The 19,055-nt window shown below is 42.1% G+C and overlaps 1 protein-coding gene across 1 annotated transcript in view; it reads left to right on the top strand.

The window, feature by feature from the left end:
* LOC106568709 (fibroblast growth factor 12) overlaps positions 1–18,243 on the top strand; it is a 46,706-nt gene extending 28,463 nt beyond the window's left edge. The window contains exons 5-6 of the mRNA XM_014139284.2: positions 13,757–13,955; positions 15,040–18,243. Of these exons, the coding sequence (XP_013994759.1) occupies positions 13,757–13,955; positions 15,040–15,152 (312 nt within the window). The 3' untranslated portion in view covers positions 15,153–18,243. The remainder of the gene's footprint in view (positions 1–13,756; positions 13,956–15,039) is intronic.
* Positions 18,244–19,055: the final 812 nt, after the last annotated feature.

Genomic DNA, 19,055 nt, shown 5'->3' with positions numbered 1-19,055 from the left:
CTCAACAAGTTCACAGAAATACACATACACAAATGTATGCCTGCACGTACACACACATATCCACACAAATGTATATAAATACATAAATAGAGATACGAATGCTAAAATATTTATAATCACATGACGCTAGTACACCCACATACAGATACATAAATTCACCAATACTTTTACAAATATACTCACACAATCACAGATACACAATATATATATATATATATACAGAGACAAATAAATGACCACATACACACCAACCAGTACAAACACATTTAAATTTAAAAGATACAAATCACAGATTATTGTGTACATCACATGTGCATTACATTACAGTTGAATTAAACTGTAATTTAACAAACATAAACTCAATGCAAAGCTAATTTAAAGAGTTTGTGACAGTGGAACAGCATTTCTCCGGCATCTCCCCTATCGTCAGTCAGGTTATAACATTCAATTACCATCATCTTGGGAGCCAGGTCAGACTTTAACCCCAGTGTCAAACAGCAGCTTTTAAGGCTCTGATACACAATCCTTCATCATCACTTTTATAGGCCGGAGCACACATCTTTCCCCTTTCACAAAGAGGATAAGGAATCTGTCAGAAGCCATAAAGGCTTTTACAGTTGTGGCTGAAAGACCCACTTTAATTAAACAGAGAGCAGCCATATACAGTAGCCCATCTCTCCAGACATGCATCATGGGAAATTAGCATGACGTGGCAGAACGCAGATCACAGAGGCCTCGGCAAAACAGCCGAACCGGACAGTTAACCCGTGCTGCCCTCAAACCAAGACTGCTAATAATTTATAGGCTGTGTTTCAACATGTCAATTTCAAATTCAAAACAGTTTGAATTGAGGTGTGTTCTGCCTCCTCATGAATTTACGTAGAAGTAGCCCATTTCACTGTTGTGGACAATTTTGTTTGAGGCTTTACTAAGCCGGACCAACTCCTCTTTTCGAGGAGAGCCCAAACACTTTCACAGTGTTTCCGCAGATCAAGTATGCAGACATTTGTGCAGTCTAGCACAAACTCTTTTCCCCTAGCATATTTTATGGCTGCCGCTCACATTGCCTTCATTGCTGTTTTCCTTATAAATAATAACTTTGGACATGTGTGCGTTCCTAAGTGCCTTATTTTCTGTTGTGTTGTCATTTCCAGTGGAGCATACTGTATGTATGTATAGAGCAAAATGTATTTACAGTTTTCTTCACGTTTTCAAGTATTGGGTGACAAATCATGCATTCCGATTCTTGCATAGATTTTAATGGACACATACAATGTGTGTAAAATACTTTTTGGCAAGTTGTACTGATTATGATGAGCTAATGCTAAGCTACACTACATGACCAAAAGTATGTGGACACCTGCTCGTCGAACATCTCATTCCAAGATCATACTCATTAATATGGAGTTGGTCTCCCGTTTGCTGCTATAACAGCCTCCACTCTTCTGGGAAGGCTTTCCACCAGATGTCGGAGGGACTTGCTTCCATTCAGCCACAAAAGCATTAGTGAGGTCGGGCACTGATGTTGGGCTATTAGGCCTGGCTCACAGTCAGCGTTCCAATTCATACTAAGGTGTTTGGTGGGGTTGAGGTCAGGGCTTTGTGCAGGCCAGTCAAGTTATTTCACACCAATCTCGACAAACCATTTCTGTATGGACCAGGCTTTGTGCTAAAGGGCATTGTTATGCTGAAACAGGAAAGGGCCTTCCCCAAACTGTTGCCACAAAGTTGGAAGCACAGAATCGTCTAGAATGTCATTGTATGCTGTAGCGTTAAGATTTCCTTTCACTGAATCTAAGGGCCCTAGCCCAAACCATGAAAAACAGCCCCAGACCATTATTCCTCCTCCATCAAACTTTACAGTTGACACTATGCATTGGGGCAGGTAGCGTTCTCCTGGCATCTGCCAAACCCAGATTCGTCCATCGGACTGCCAGATGGTGAAGCGTGATTCATCACTCCAGAGTCCAATGTCGGCGAGCCTTACACCGCTCTAGCCAAAGCTTGGCTTTGCACATTGTCACGGGTGTCGTAGGGTAGAGACCAAGACGCAGCAGGAAAATGTACACTCATCTTCTTTTTTTATTGGTGAAGAAGGAAAACACATATAACGTATACAAAACACAAACGAACTGGACAGTCTTGTCAGGCAAACGGCTAAACAAGAACAATCTCCCACCAAAAACCCATGAAAAACAAACTCCTAATTATAGGACCCTCAATCAGAGGCAACAATAACCAGCTGCCTCCAATTGAAGGTCCAACCCCAATTAACTAAACATAGAAATACAAAAGACTAGATAGAACATAGACATATACTAACATAGAACAATGACTAACAAACCCCGGACTAATAAATCAAATACCCCTCTACCTAAACACATACACAAAACACACCCTGAACCACATAAAACAAACACCCCCTGCCACGTCCTGACCAAACTACAATAACAAATAACCCCTATACTGGTCAGGACGTGACACACAAGGTGATCTTAGGCTTGTGTGTAGCTGCTTGGCCATGGAAACCCATTTCATGAAACTCCCGACAAACAGTTCTTGTGCTGACGTATCTTCCAGAGGCAGTTTGGAACTCTAGTGAGTGCTACAGTGCGATAATCATTTAGTTCAGTTACCTTCGCTTTCTTGAGCCACCGTGCTTCTACACCTGCATTGCTTGCTGTTTGGGGTTTTAGGCTGGGTTTCTGTACAGCACTTTGAGATATCAGCTGATGTAAGGGCTGTATAAATAAATTTGATTTAGAATTTTTTTTTTAGTACAGGAACAATGGTGGATATCTTTAAGCAAGTGGGGACAGCAGACTGGGACAGGGAGAGATTGAATATGTCCGTAAACAATCCAGCCATCTGGTCTGCGCATGCTCTGGGGATGTGGCTAGGGATGTCATCTGGGCCGGCAGACTTGCGAGGGTTAACACGCTTAAATGCCTTACTCATGTCGGCCATGGAGAACGAGCTCACTGTCCTCGGGAGAGGCGCTGGCCCACATTGGCAGCACTGTGTTTTCCTCGAAGCGGGTGGAGAAGGTGTTTAGCTTGTCCAGTAGAAAGATATCGGTGTCCACGACGTGGTTCGATTTCCCTTTATAATCCGTGATTGTCTAGAGTCCCTAACACAATCTCATGTCTGAGCCGTTGAATTGTGACTCCACTGTGTCGCTGTACTGAAGTTTTGTCTGTTTGATTGCCTTACGAGGGCATAACTGGACTGTTCATACTCAACCATATTCCCAGTCACCTTTCCGTGGTTAAATGCAGTGGTTCGCGCTTTCAGTTTTGTGTGAATGCTGGCATCAATCCATGTTTTTTTGGTTTGGATAGGTTTTAATCGTCTTGGTGGGAAAAACATTCCATATACACTTCATGATGAACTCAGTTACCGTGTCAGTGTATGCGTTAGTGTTATTCTCAAAGGCAACCTGGAACATATCCCAGTCCGGAATGATCAAAACCGTCTTGAAGCATGGATTCCGATTGGTGAGACCAGCGTTGAACAGTCGTTACCATGGGTACATCCTGTTTGAGTTTCTCCCTATATGAAGGGTGGTGCAGAATGGAGGCATGATCTGATTTGCCAAAGGGAGGGTGGGGGAGGGCCTTGTAGCCGTCCCTGAAGGGATAGTAGCAATGTTTTTCATGTGCGAATAGCACAGGCAATGTGTTGGTAAAACTGTGGTAGCGTTTTCCTCAAATATCCTTTGTTAACCTGTTGGGGATAGGGGGCAGTATTTACACAGCCGGATAAAAAACGTACCCGATTTAATCTGGTTACTACTCCTGCCCAGTAACTAGAATCTGCATATAATTATTGGCTTTGGATAGAAAACACCCTAAAGTTTCTAAAACTGTTTGAATGGTGTCTGTGAGTATTACAGAACTGATATGGCAGGCAAAAACCTGAGAAGATTCCTTACAGGAAGTGGCCTGTCTGACAAGTTCTTGTTCATCTTGGCTCTGTTTATTGAAGACTGAGGATCTTTGCTGTAACGTGACACTTCCTACGGCTCCCATAGGCTCTCAGAACCCGGGAAAAAGCTGAATGATATCGAGGCAGCCCCTGGCTGAAACACATTAGCGCGTTTGGATAGTGGCCTGTCAGAGGACCATCAGACTGGGGCTCGTGCACGAGGGCACGAGATGTTTTTATTTTCTCTCTCTTTGAACGTAAACACGCTTTCCCGGTCAGAATATTATCGCTTTTTTACGAGAAAAATGGCATAAAAATGTATTTTAAACAGCGGTTGACATGCTTCGAAGTACGGTAATGGAATATTTAGAATTTTTTTGTCACGAAATGCGTCGTGCTCGTCACCCTTGTTTACCATTCGGATAGTGTCTTGAACGCATGAACAAAACGCCGCTATTTGGATATAACTATGGATTATTTGGGACCAAACCAACATTTGTTATTGAAGTAGAAGTCCTGGGAGTGCATTCTGACGAAGAACACCAAAGGTAATAACATTTTTCTTATAGTAAATCTGACTTTGGTGAGTGCTAAACTTGCTGGGTGTCTAAATAGCTAGCCCTGTGATGCCGGGCTATCTACTGATAATATTGCAAAATGTGCTTTCACCGAAAAGCTATTTTAAAATCGGACATAGCGAGTGCATAGAGGAATTCTGTATCTATAATTCTTAACATAATTGTTATGTTTTTTGTGAACGTTTATCGTGAGTAATTTAGTAAATTCACCGGAAGTGTTCGGTGGGAATGCTAGTCACATGCTAATGTAAAAAGCTGGTTTTTGATATAAATATGAACTTGATTGAACAAAACATGCATGTATTGTATAACATAATGTCCTAGGGGTGTCATCTGATGAAGATCATCAAAGGTTAGTGCTGCATTTAGCTGTGGTTTGGGTTTATGTGACATTATATGCTAGCTTGAAAAATGGGTGTCTGATTATTTCTGGCTGGGTACTCTGCTGACATAATCTAATGTTTTGCTTTCGTGGTAAAGCCTTTTTGAAATCGGACAGTGTGGTTAGATTAACGAGAGTCTTGTCTTTAAAATGGTGTAAAATAGTCATATGTTTGAGAAATTGAAGTAATAGCATTTCTAAGGTATTTGAATATCGCGCCACGGGATTACACTGACGCTTGCGTCCCACCTAGCCCATAGAGGTTAACTTCATTGGGGTAGGGGGCAGCATTCGGAATTTTGGATGAAAAGCGTGCCCAAATTAAACTGCCTGCTACTCAGGCCCAGAAGCTAGGATATGCATATAATTGAAATATTGTTGAAATATCAATAGGATTGATTTTAAACATCGTTTGACATGTTTCTATGAACTTTTATTGTACTTTTTTGACTTTTTGTCTGGATGTTGAGAGCGCGCTTTGTGCCTTTGGATTTCTGAACTAAATGCGCCAATTTCAACTGAGGTTTTTGGACATAAAGAGGGACATTATCGAACAAAACAAACATTTATTATTTAACATGAAGTCCTGTAAGTGCCATCTGATGAAGATCATCAAAGGTTAGTGATTAATTTAATCGCTATTTCTGACTTTTGTGAGCCCTCTCCTTGGCTGGAAAATGGCTGTATGGTTTTCTGTGACTTGACGCTGACCTAACATAATCGTATGGTGTGCTTTCGCTGTAAAGCCTTTTTGAAATCGGACACTGTGGTTAAATTAACAAGAAGTTTATCTATAAAATGGTGTCTAATACTTGTATGTTAGAGGAATTTTAATTATGGGATTTCTGTTGTTTTGAATTTGGCGCCCTGCAATTTCACTGGCTGTTGTCGAGGTGGGACGCTACCGTCCCACTTATACCAGAGAGGTTAAACTCTCCAGCTACAATAAATGCGGTCTCAGGATACGTGGTTTCCAGTTTGCATAAAGTTCAGTGAAGTTCTTTGAGGGCTGTCGTAGTATCCAAAAGTTATTTCCGGCTGTATGTAATAATAATGCCAAAACTTTCTGATCTAACAATATGAGAAGTAACACAAAACATATATATTTAATGCTAAGTTGCTTAGGAGCCAGGAACGAGGCGACCATGTCTATCGGCGCCATCTTGTTCAGGTGAATAAAAATTCCAAGTGTTGGATATCCCTAACTCCAGCAGGATTCCAATAGGAATTACACAAATACTTTGCAAGCCAGCATAATGTGACATGCAAGTAGGGTTTCAAAATTCCGGTTGGAAAATTCCTGGAAATCCTTCAACCAGGATTTTTGAGAAAATCTGGGAATTTTAGTGAAGTCTATTCAGAGATTATTTTGAGAAGATGGGAAACTCCATTGGATTCGTTTTGAGGTTGCTAGGCCTCAAACTAAGGCCTTATAACTTTAAGTAACTGTACTCGGGTATATAAGTGCAAAGTGGTTTCCTCAAGGTTTGTCTAATGACACCACATTGGGGTTTACAATGTAGTCAACTTGACCTCTGATTGGCATTAGGCATGCTGCTCATGCTACCACGAATGAGATACTTCACATGCACTCATGTCACTCTTTTTTTTTTATGTCCGTCCCCCCCCTCCCCCGTGCTCCGGACCATAGGGACTAGTGGGAAGAAGTTTCAGTGTTTCTTTGGTTCTTTGGCCTGTGACCTTGGAGAAGAGCTGGGTGTGAGTGTGAGTTAAAGAATTGTGGATGAAAGTGGGAGTTGGTGATCGCACTGATCTGTGGGAAAGGGTGTTGAGTGATCGGTGTGATGTTGCTTGATGGTGTTAAGGTCAGTGTTGAAGAGGGTATCTTGGAAAGTTAAATGTTTTCAGTTGAGCAATTATATTCTAAGGTTGGATATTGTCCTGGAGATCATTTCTGGTCCCCAAATGTATTGTTAAGTGTAACAACATCATTTTTGTGGGCTTACATGTTATGTTTTCAGAGCTTGGCTAAAAAGAAAGTGACATCTGTGGTTTTATACAAGCTTAAGTTGGTAATTGGTAACACCTCATGGAAGGCAATTAAGTTAACCCCCTGGCCAGAGGCTTGCATTTTTCAGAGCAAGTAAAATACACTGAGTGTACAAAACATTGTGAACACATGCTCTTTCCATGACATAGACTGATCAGGTGACTCCAGGTGAAAGCTATGATCCCTTATTGTCACTTGTTAAATCCACTTCAGTCAGTGTAGATGAAGGGGAGGAGACAGGTTAAAGAATGATTTTTAAGTCTTGAAACATTTGAGACATGGATTGTGTGTGTGTAGCATTAAGAGGGTGAATGGGCAAGACAAAATATTTAAGTGCTTTTGAACGGGGCATGGTAGTAGGTGCTGGGTTTTTCCGTCAAGAATGGTTCACCACCCAAAGGACATCCAGCCAACTTGACACAGCAGTGAGAAGCATTGGAGTCAACATGAGCCAGCATCCCTTTCAACACCTTGTAGAGTCCATGCCCCGACGAATTGAGGCTGTTCTGAGGGCAACTCTTAATGTTTTGTACACTCAGTGTATGCCATTGTGTATGTGCCAAACTCACTACCAGGTGAGTGGGATGTTATCCTGATTTTTTTAAAATCAGGAGTGTTTTAGGGAAAAGTTTGGGAAATAGTGGTACTTGCTGCAATGCTCAAGAAAACCGGTTCCACCTAAGAACATTAATGACATCATGTCAGCTGTTCAACAAAGATAGCAGGTGGCAGAATTTTTGGTTTGATTCTTTGCATTCATCCCAGGTAATATCACCACGTTTCAGTTTCGTTTCGATTATTAAACAATAATCACCGTTTTCAATTTTTGTGTTTTTTATTGTGACTTTTTCATTGAATGCACTATGCATTATGTTGGTTGAATGCTGTAACAACACAGAATAAAACAATACAAGGACAAAAATACAATTAATGGTAGTGACTTTACTCATCATTACTTTATGATTTAATTCCAAGACATCTCATCTCTATAGAGATGCTGCCTATACTGTCTGACAAAATCACTATTTTAGTAGATCTAAGTAAATAAGGCATACTTGAGTGATGAATCTCAACTATCAATCACTTAGATCCTGTATTTTCAGGTAGAGATACCTCGCGAAGCAAATGCTTTCTATCCCTGTCGATCGCGCATTCTCTCTTCTCCGTTTGCTCTGTCTGCTCCGCACTGTTCTTATAATTGTCTCTACTTTTGCATATTTTTGATAGTGAATGTTATCAGATCTTCAACCAAAACCTAACATTAGATAAAGGGAACACGAGTGAACAAATAACACAACCGTTACATACTTATTTAATTTATTTCATAAACAAAGTTATGCAACACCCACTACCCCTGTGTGAAAAAGTAATTGCCCCCTTACACTCAATAACTGGTTGTGCCACCTTTAGCTGCAATGACTCCAACCAAACGCTTCCTGTAGTTGTTGATCAGTCTCTCACGTCGCTGTGGAGGAATTCTGGCCCACTCTTCCATGCAGAACTGCTGTAACTCAGCGACATTTGTGGGTTTTCAAGCATGAACTGCATGTTTCAAGTCCTGCCGCAACATCTCAATTGAGATTAGGTCTGGACTTTGACTAGGCCATTCCAAAACTTCAAATTGGTTGCTTTTTAGCCATTTTCATGTAGACTTGATTGTGTGTTTTGGATCATTGTCTTGCTGCATGACCCAGCTGCGCATCAGCTTACAGACGGATGACATGACATTCTCCCGTAGAATTATCTGATACAGAGCAGAATTCATGATTCCTTCTATTAAGCAAGTCATCCAGGTCCTGAGGCAGCAAAGCATCCCCAAACCATCACACTACCACCACCATGCTTGACCGTTTGTATGAGGTTCTTACTGTGGAATGCAGTGTTTGGTTTTTGCCAGACATAATGGGACCCATGTCATCTAAAAAGTTATACTTTTGAATCATCTGTCCATAGAGCATTCTTCCAAGAGTCTTGATGATCATCCAGGTGCTTTTTTGATAAACTTGAGTCAACTTTTTGGACGAAATGGGTCCCATAATGCCTGGTGAAAACCAAACACTGCATTCCACAGTAAGAACCTCAATCCAACGGTCAAGCATGGTGCTATATTAGGTTTTGGTTGAAGATCTGATAACATTCAGTATAAAAAATATGCAAAAATCAGGAAATCAGAAAGGGGGCAAATACTTTTTCACGGCAATGGAGCTCAGTGCTCCACACAGACCGGACAAGTAGGCAGGTGCACAATGGATTATGGTCATTGTAGTTAAACTATGTTGAATATTGGCCTCTTAGAAACTACAACTCCCTACTACATCGCACAGTTCAGGCTTGATCTGATTTATCTCTATAGAAACGGCACATTGAGCTCACAGAAGAAAAAAAACAGAGCAAAGTGGAATTAAAATAATTGAACTGAAGTCGGTCAATTAGTTGTTTAAAAACCGGTTAATCACTCAGCACTATAAAACGGCCACCATATTTCAACTTTTTCAACAGAAATCAACAAACTTAGGACGTTCGCTTTTTGTGTGTTATTTTGAGTACTGTATATGTTGAAGTATTGAGATTATTGACTATCGGTCAGTCCAGTGTGGATGTGAAATTACGTAGTTCAGATGTTGAGTACTGTAGATGTTGAGTACTGTAGCTAGTCTTGGTGTCCTACAGTCTATGGACTTGGAATCCAGAACGATGATCAACAATGCTGATGTTGGTTTGGTTTGAAGGGTGATGCCGATGTTGAGAGCTGGGATGTGTGGGGGGTTCATCTCCAGTGAGGAGATCTCCATTATTTATAACACTCACTGTGACCTACTTTGCAGCACAGCAGTAACCACTCGCTCGCTGTATTTCAAAAAGCATCTATCTTTAACTAAGGGACAGGGGGCGCGTACTCACTTACACTCTCAAGCAACATACATGCGCACATGAAAGTGAAGCCTTATAAACGCAAAGCCTCACATAAAGCGTACAGTTTATGTGCAACCTATCACTCGAGCACTCATACATACAATTAGGCAACTCACACACACACACACAGACTGCTGATAATCCCGCCCTGCGTCTGCCCTCTCTCCTGTTGTACCTGGCCTTCTAAATGGTGTCTAAATTGTTCCCATTGGTTCTCTCAATCACCCACTGACTTTATTGCTTCTTATTTATGCCTGTGCCGCCGGAGACAAAAAAATTGTGCCGCAGTAAAACCATAGAGTGGAGGCTGTGGGGAGGAAGTGACCGAAGGGAGGAGAGGAGAGGAGGGGAAGGCAGGACTCCAGTTTTTCTTTTTAGGGATGGGGCCACCACACCGCAAATGAGAAAATATCTCTTTTTTTTTTTGCGAGGGAGTGCTGTGCAGTGCCTCTGTTCTCCAACCAAAGACGGATGTGAGTATGTGGAATGGAGAGGATTACTGTGGAGGTGCAAGCTCTGCAGTCTGATAAAGCGATAAGACTGTGTTGCGGCTACTAATGACATGTAGCCTGGTGGCCTTCTGTTAGAGAGAGAACACTGGAACAGAACTATTCATTTCATTCTCTCTCAGAGGAAGCCCCATAAAAATTGTCCTTGCTGTAAATTCTGAGTGTGTGTGTGTGTGTGTGTGTGTGTGTGTGTGCTTGTGTCTGTTTTCATGTGTGTCTGTGTCTGTTTGTGGGTGTGTGTGTTTGGTCATTAACTGTGTAATATATGTCCTCTTTGTGGGTTCTGTGTCGTTCCCACACTCCCAATGTCACTGAGGTAGCTGTCTAGACTAGAGTGGTACAGCCCCGAGCTGGAATAGTAATGATACCGAGTAGAGGGGATTCAGACCCACAGAACAACAAATCTCGATTCAGATTCAATTGAAGGGCCTTTATATTCTGATGTCGTTTCATTTGCTGTATGGTTTCAACATGAGAAGGGGAATTCTAAAGCCTGAGGAAAGGTATGGGCTAGTCAGGCAACACAGGATTTTATATTGGTGAGTCAACTGGATTCACTCTCTGTCAGTTTACACTGAACTGGATTCACTCTTAGGCTGGGAATCAATCTGTTTGTGCGTTGATTGAGATATACAGCGTTTCCTGTGAATGCGATCTCTGTGAACATTGCTGTTAAAAGGCACATTGACAACAACACGCTTTTGGATCGTATCCCAGCCTTAATCTATTTACACTGAACTGCATTCAATTTCAGTCTGTTTAACTGAACTGGATTCACTCTCAGTCTTTCCACAAACTACTTTACATTCTCTACCCTTACTGTGTGCTTGGTCTACCATGTTTGCACCACACGCTGTGCGTATATCTACGCATCAGTCTGACTATTGTTTACATACAGTATATGTTGATGCTCCGCATGTACAGACCCCTCGGTCTTGTGTGTATACTCTGTGTCCATTCTGTGTCCATCTGCTCTATTTCTATCTCTCGTCTGTCTGTCCTGTCTATGTGCTCTACACTCTTCGAAGTAAAGGAGCCTGGAAGAACCATTTGTGGTTCTAAACATTGCCACACTGGAGGAACCTTTCCAGTTCAACCCCCATGTAAAGGTTCAAACTGGAACCTTTTTTATGATTGAAGGGTTCAATTTTGAACCTTTTAAATAATATATTGTAGAGGTGGCAGCCTATCAGAAGATTGGAGGCATGGCTTATTGTTGGCGTGGCTTTTCAGCTAGTTCTTTTTGGCCACCCGTTACAGTAAATGTAATTCTTGTTCCTCATGTTAAGTTTGTACACCGCAGCTTTCAATTTCCTTGAATATTTACACATATTACATGTTTGAACATAATGTTAACATTGCTGATATACATATGGTAATAAAGTGGTAACTATTTACATTTTGGGATTTGAAGCTGCAAAACTGTCAGTGTTCAACTTTAACATGTGATAACAATACAACAGAACAGGAAGGATATTTACTCCCACCGGTGGCCTAAAAAGATCTAGCTGAAAGCCACGCACCTACTAAGCCATGCCTCCAGTCCAGGGTTTCTTCTGGAATGGTTCCTTGAATAACTCCAGGGTTCCTTGAGGATCTCTAGGGTTCATCAAATCACCACTAATTCTTAGAGTGTATATCTGCTCCTCATGCATTTACCAGTTGTTTGCTCTCCACTGTTTCTCCACTGGGCTCCGGGCTGGTCCACCCAGCTTGCCCCAGTGCCCCGTAATGGAGGCGCGTGAGAGCACCCTCATGTGCCCAGTTTCACTAACAAGTTCTTTCCTTCTCCTTCAGAATTGGGGCTGAATATAAATGAGCGTCCTTTTAATCAGTTTAAACTCTCCAAGCACAGCTTGTTACTCAGAAAAATGGTGGGGTGTTTTTTTTTTTTTACCCTCCTCGGTGAGCTAGTAACAGCTTCTCTTCATTATGCATTCCTGGCAGAGGAGCCAACTTTTAGCACGGCACAAGACCTGTTTACGTGTGTGTTAATGCAAATGTGGGTTCTTATCTTTTTGTTTATACCTGTTTTTTCCCCACAAACTTGTGCACAATGTACGCTCATATCCTTACAATCTCACACCTCTATCACCATCCCATTCACAACATACAAGATAACAAACACCATACACACCTCTATATCATTCCCCCATCGAAGCCTCCTACGTACCGTATAACCTTCCCTGCTATGCTACAGGAATAATAGACATTAATAGAGCGATGTCCTTGTGGCCAAGTTTGGAGGGGATTTCAGAATATGTCAGTGTGGTTGACAAAGGGAGGGGTGGTTCGGGGGTGTGGGAGCAAGGTGTGAGGGGACCTTGGCATAGATGGGAAAAAGGGAGATGGAGGTGGAGGAACCCTGGCTGAGTTGCCCACCGTGGGACAGGAAGGATGTGACCCCGCGACCTCCCACATAGAGAGGCGTCTGCTTTCTGACAGAGTGTCATCAGGTCCAGATAAAACCGACCACTCCAACTCCCCACTGCGGCTTGTCCACAGTCACACGCCTGCTGACCGGCTTACACGCCCCACACGTACCGAGAGTCCTTCAGACTGCCGCCGCGTGTCGAACACCGCCAGGTGTTATAAACGAGCACTCACGCAAACAGTGTGAGATAGTGCCATGCAGCCTCATGCACGTGCCTATTCACATATTACGTATTCATATTGAGGCTTGAATGCACAAACATGCATCTCTCTCTGACTCTAACACACACACACACACTCTCTCACTCACACACACACACACACAAGTTTGCCTGTGGATCATCTCCAGCAGTGAGCAGAATTGGGCTGTCAGTCAAAGGGACATCCTTAAAAGGGCACATAACCCTGAAGGAGACAGAGATGAATGAAATATCACCACACACACTGCTGAATCACTTAGCCCAGCAGTTCCAAACAAACTCATTCACCTGGACCATACACAGTCTGATAAACCAATTCAAGAGAACCCAACCAAACCTTGTCAACACACATACAGTAGCTAGTTCCATCTCCTTTTGGCAATGGAGTTTTGTTGGATTTGAATGACGGCAGTGCCTTCTACCCAATATCATCCTCAAAACAACATAATCCAAAGCGACTTCTCATAGGCTTGTCTATTCCGCCCATCTCTCCATCATCTGTTGACCTGTGTCCGTTTGTCTGTCGAATGCCTTGTGGATCACCAACGTCTCGTAACTCAAACCATCTCGTTACCGCAATAACAACCCTCACTTGCCTCGTCATGTTCAGTGGGGAGAAAACAGTTTGAAACGTGAGAGTGAAATCTGACTTTGTCTAATAAGAACACAGATTTCCAAAGCCGTTGGCAAAACGGTTTGTGTGATGTTCCCTACTGAACATGATCCGACTTCCTGAACTTTGATCCGACTTCATGAACATTACTCTAACAACAAACTCCCTTTGTTGTTTGGCACCAAAACAGGAAATGTTCACGCCGGAGTGCAAGTTTAAGGAGTCGGTGTTTGAGAATTACTACGTGATCTACTCGTCCACTGTGTACCGGCAGCAGGAGTCCGGTCGGGCCTGGTTTCTTGGCCTTACCAAGGAAGGCCAGGTCATGAAGGGGAACAGGGTCAAGAAAACCAAGCCCTCCTCACACTTTGTCCCCAGGCCCATTGAAGGTAAGGCATCTGAATGCATCTGCCATCTCATCTGTGTATTGTCTTTTGCAGGTTTTGATCGCCTGGAGTAAGTTGGTTGAAGCCAAGCCCTATATGGTGAAATCAGGGCCCTCTTTTAAAAAACATTTTCATGCACAGATTTGATCGTACATTGTGCGTACGATGAAATCCACAGCAACATTGTAATTTATAAATCTTAAACTTGACGAATGGAAATAAGTGATATACTTGGATTTGCATGACATTTCATGATTTATAAACGCAACGCTTTTATGTGATATACACAACATTATTAGTGTAAACTAATTTTACAAATTGCATTTCCTCACACTGCCGCTACAGTTTTCCTCATTCTAATATTAAGCATAAAAAGTTTTATAAACATGGCCCCTGGGGGATAATGTTTGACCTATGTTGTCAAATACTTTAGCTGTATTTATTTACTTTGCACAATGGAACCAATTAAATACTCACACAAGTGGGTAACACCTCATAATTATGTCCGGTAATAAATAATGTATATGTTTTTTTTAGAAATAGTCTGCCCACCATTTTAGTATTCATTATTCCTACACTTTTTTATGTCAGTAAGCTAGTTATTCATGCGTTTATAAACATGTTTTTAAACAATGTATTGTTGGTTTATAAGGCCATGTAAAAGGTGTTTAATATAAATACTTATTTATATTAGACGTTTGCAGTAGGCTACCTGATCTAAAGAAAGCACTATCTATACTTTATAAGCAACCTGTTTATAAAGGACCTGAGTAATTACTCCCAAAACGCTGGACATGCCATTAGTAGACATTCCAGCAGTACCTGAGGTCTCAAAATTACCTAAAACATATCCATGGTGAAAGAGTAACCACCCAACACAGGAAGTTACATTTTTAAGGACAGATATTTAATATTTTATTCCAAAACAGGTTCCAAGAGCAACTTCCTACACTCTGTGGGAGTCCCTGAGCTCGATCTGACTTTGTCTCTCTGTTTGCCCATCCATCTCCTCATTATTTGTCCTCCATGTTCTCCTCTATCCCCCACTGCTTCCTGCTTCGTCCTCTACTACATACACTGTCTGCAGTGTGTATGTATAGGGAGCCGTCGCTGCATGAGATCGAAGAGAAACAGCGCTCCAGGAAGAGCTCAGGGACTCCCACCATGAACGGAGGGAAAGCTGTCAACCAGAACTCCTAGCAGCAGGGCCCCAAGGGTGGGGGGGCACTAGGGGGGCCTGTGTCCCCCCTCTCTTAAATAGAGGGGAGAGAGGCTACAGACCCCCCTCACCACCATGCCCTCTGAAGGGATGGACCGCCACGAGGGGGAGGAGCTACACCCAAGATGACTAAAAACTGAACTCTCGCCTGTGAAAATCTTTTAGACGAATATCAAGATAAACCCAGAGGAAAACAAAAAACAACGACAAACATTTTCAATCAGGAGTTGACCTACGTTTTATGCAAAAAAGAAAAAAAAAGCTGTGACAAAGGAATGGTGGTCTCTTCACAATACAAATATCTATCGTTTCCAATTTAAGCTGTGAAAAATGAGCTTTAAAGACATGTTCAATTTCCCATGCATTGATTTTATGAACGCTATGGCACCCTCACATGCTTAATTGTGTTACTGTTGTCCAATAATAACAATATTACTTATGTGTTGATAACTCTTCATCCCAATTTAGTATCATGGGTATTCTGTTTTTCATTTGAGACTGTAGACATGAAAAATTGTTGGTATTTTTTATTGCTTGACATTGAATGCACTTTCACACTGCATACACTGGTGTGAGGGTAAAGAATGAATATATATGAGAAGTCGCTGGTGGGCTCGGTTGGAACAGGAATGGATGAGTGGGATGGCTTTTGCTCAGGTGATATACTGTCGGTGTGGAATAGGTTGTGTGGATCTTGGATTCCTTTCCTATCTCCACATACTCTTTGATATGACAGGACTAGACAACTAAAAGCAATATGGCTGCTACTCCACCAAGCCTCATAGTAGTCCTCTAGCATATTATGGTGCGTTCGAGTGCTGATGGAAATGTGGAAATACGAGTTCCTGACCCAGGAATAATGATTGAACGACCCTCAAAGTCTGAGTTCCAAGTGGGAAACACGGTCCAGAATGAAGATACTGAAGTTTACGAGGTGTGACGTTTCATCACTGACCTTTCCATTTTTCGACCACTAGACGATAAAAGAAAGCCATTTACAACCGTAACCATCTGACTAATGTAGCTCGGTGGATCAATACAGTATATAGTTTGACATATTGTCAACATAAGCAACGTTAGCTAGATTAGCCATCTAGCAAAAATGCCATTGGTTGAAGAGCACTTGAAAGCACTCATGTTGTATTTACAACTTCACCAACTGGGAAATATCAGATTCCGAGGACCATTCGAACGCACCATTACTCTCAATGATCCAGTCCTGTGAACTTAATGGTCAAGAGGGAAAGGATAGCCTTGTAATATTATCAATACTCTGGCAAAGTGGGTATAGCCAGGAGGAAAAAAGATTGATAGAGCTTCTGGTTGTTTTTGTTTGGTGTGCCCAGTACTAATAAGGGTATTTTTTCTAATAAGGTCTGGGTTGGCCAATCCTAGGGTGAAATGCAATATTCTCTCCAGAAAAGGAAACTTGGCTAGCATCCGCCAATCAAGGATTCTTTCATGATTATTTGGAACAGGTCTACTTCACCTCTTTATGAGCTTTGACAATACTTTCTTCGAAGTGCGTCAGAGAATGCTTTTAGCCGGTACAAATAAATTATGAAAATGTCCTTGGGAAGGCACGTTGTTGTGGCTTGTGTAAGGGCTCAGCAGACTCAGGCTGCTTGGGGCTAAGGTGATTATGAAAGCTATCCAAGTATTCGTCCCAATACTCTTAAGATTATTCCTCTCCTTGTGTCTTTATCTTTGTTATCAGTACACTGAGCAGACTAGAAATGTCACAATTGGTTGATGGGGTGTAGCGCATTCATTTTATGTAATTAGTCTCTTTATATCTGTGGCCATGAGGGAAAAGAAACAAAGGAAGTATTTTAAGATCATTTTCGACAAAGCCCCTGTGAGCTCATCCTCTTCCATCATTACCCTTTCACCTACGACACTAATCAACAATAACCTAGCACAATGCAACGGGAAGGAGCCCAGCCATCCAAAACCAACAAAAACAAAATTTGGATGCCGGAAGGTTCGTTTGCCCTGAGAGTCTGTAAATATTTCACTTTTTTGTACTTACAGGCTGGCATCCCAATGGCTTCCATCTCAGTAGGTTTTGTGAGCCATGAAATGAGCCGATTGCTGCATTGTGGAAATGAGCCGATTGCTGCATTGTGGAAATGAGCCGATTGCTGCATTGTGGAAATGAGCCTCCGCCATTTCATAAATCAAATGTAGGAGAGTGGCTGTATATACGAAGAGTAAAAAGGCTGGTTAAACCAGTAGGGAAGGCAGGGAGGAATCTCCCCCATCACCAAGATGGAGAAGTCACCGTGTCCACTGATCCTATCGTTCGTCTAACTCAGGAAGTCCCACTCCAGTCTAATGAACGGAGTCTGACAACAAGGCGGGCCACCCTTGCCCAGCACCTAATGCACAAAGCCTGGCCAAAGGTGTGGTCTTGGGGGGGGGTTGGGTCAGGGGTGTTGGTGGCAGAGTGGGGGGTCTGGAAGTCTTGGGATCTGGCCAGGGCATGAGATAGGGGATGTCAGGGTGTCATGTCAGACACTTCCTCAATTAACTGCGGCAGGTCATGGCAGAAGACCAGCACAAGTCTTCCACTGCGATCAGGAGAGAGCTGGGCTCAGTTCTGCAGTAGTTGCTCCAGTTTAAATAGCCCAAAGGCACAGATCTAGTAATCGGCTTACTCTCCCTCAGTTCTAACCTTAACCATTAGGGGATAGGGACGCAAAACTGACCTTGGATCAGCATCAACTTCATACTACTCAAAAGGATGTACTTTACATAACCTGCTGGCAGAGAAGAAGGGAGGATAGAAATGAGGGGTTAAGAATAGGGAGTGAGAGTAAAATAGGGGATATGCGAGTGAACTAAGAGATCACTTTTGGGGGACAAAATTAAAATGCCAGAGCGATAGCGCAGGGGCTCAATACTGTGTAAAGAGATATTATATTTATGTTTGTTTGCAAATGATTTCACCGTAAATGGAACTCAAGCATATATGCATTATGAATTGTGAGATGAAAAAAATGCATTGATATTTAAAAATCAGAATGAAGTTAGTGATTGTTTAAGAATAAAAATACATTATCAAAAGCTTTCACTTATTTATTGTACCGCTGTGTTCTTGTCGATAACCTTGTGCACTGTATTCTTCCCCCTGATAACAACATCCCCAAAAATACTCTATTTCATGTAGAGTATAACTTTTTCTACCCTCTCTCCCAGATTTCAGGTAGTATCCTTTATGTGCGAGAGAGCGCCCAGTATCAAATCAGTGAAGGTGATTTATCATATCATTTAGGCTCTAGTCCAATGTGTCATTTTGGGATTGCGCTCCTGCGCCCCTTAATTCTACTGTTGTCATGGAAACAGACTTTCCCTACTGTCTGCAAGGAGAATGAGGAGGATGAAGGCCCCATGACTTTCAGGGCTGTCTTCTCCTCAGCCATGACTGCTACACAGAGAACGGTTTCTTTTTTTGGGTTCGAGTTTTCTTTTTTTATATTTGGATTTTCTCCCTTGTTTTAGGTTAGCACCTGAAAGAAATGCAGCACTTCAACAAGGGATGAGTGTACACCCACATACTCACAGAGAGAGAGAGGGTTAGATAGACCCAATTATCGCTCTAATCTCTCTTGCTCCCATATACACAGGCACACAATTCACTCACAAAACCCTCACACACATGCACACCTCTCACAAAAGGCTTGCACCCTTCTCTCTCTCTCTCTCTCCCAATTCAATTCAAGGGGCTTAATTGGCATGAGAAACATATGTTTATATTGCCAAAGCAAGTGAAATGGATAAACAAAAGTGAAATAAAGAATAAAAAGTGAACAGTAAATATTACACTTACACAAGTTCCAAAAGAATAAAGACATTTCAAATGGCATATGTCTATATACAGT

This window comes from Salmo salar, chromosome ssa14 (assembly GCF_905237065.1).
Source record: "Salmo salar chromosome ssa14, Ssal_v3.1, whole genome shotgun sequence".
Lineage (NCBI taxonomy): Eukaryota > Metazoa > Chordata > Actinopteri > Salmoniformes > Salmonidae > Salmo > Salmo salar.
The sequence above is the reverse complement of the archived record's forward strand: the minus strand, read 5'-3'. Positions and strand labels throughout refer to the sequence as shown.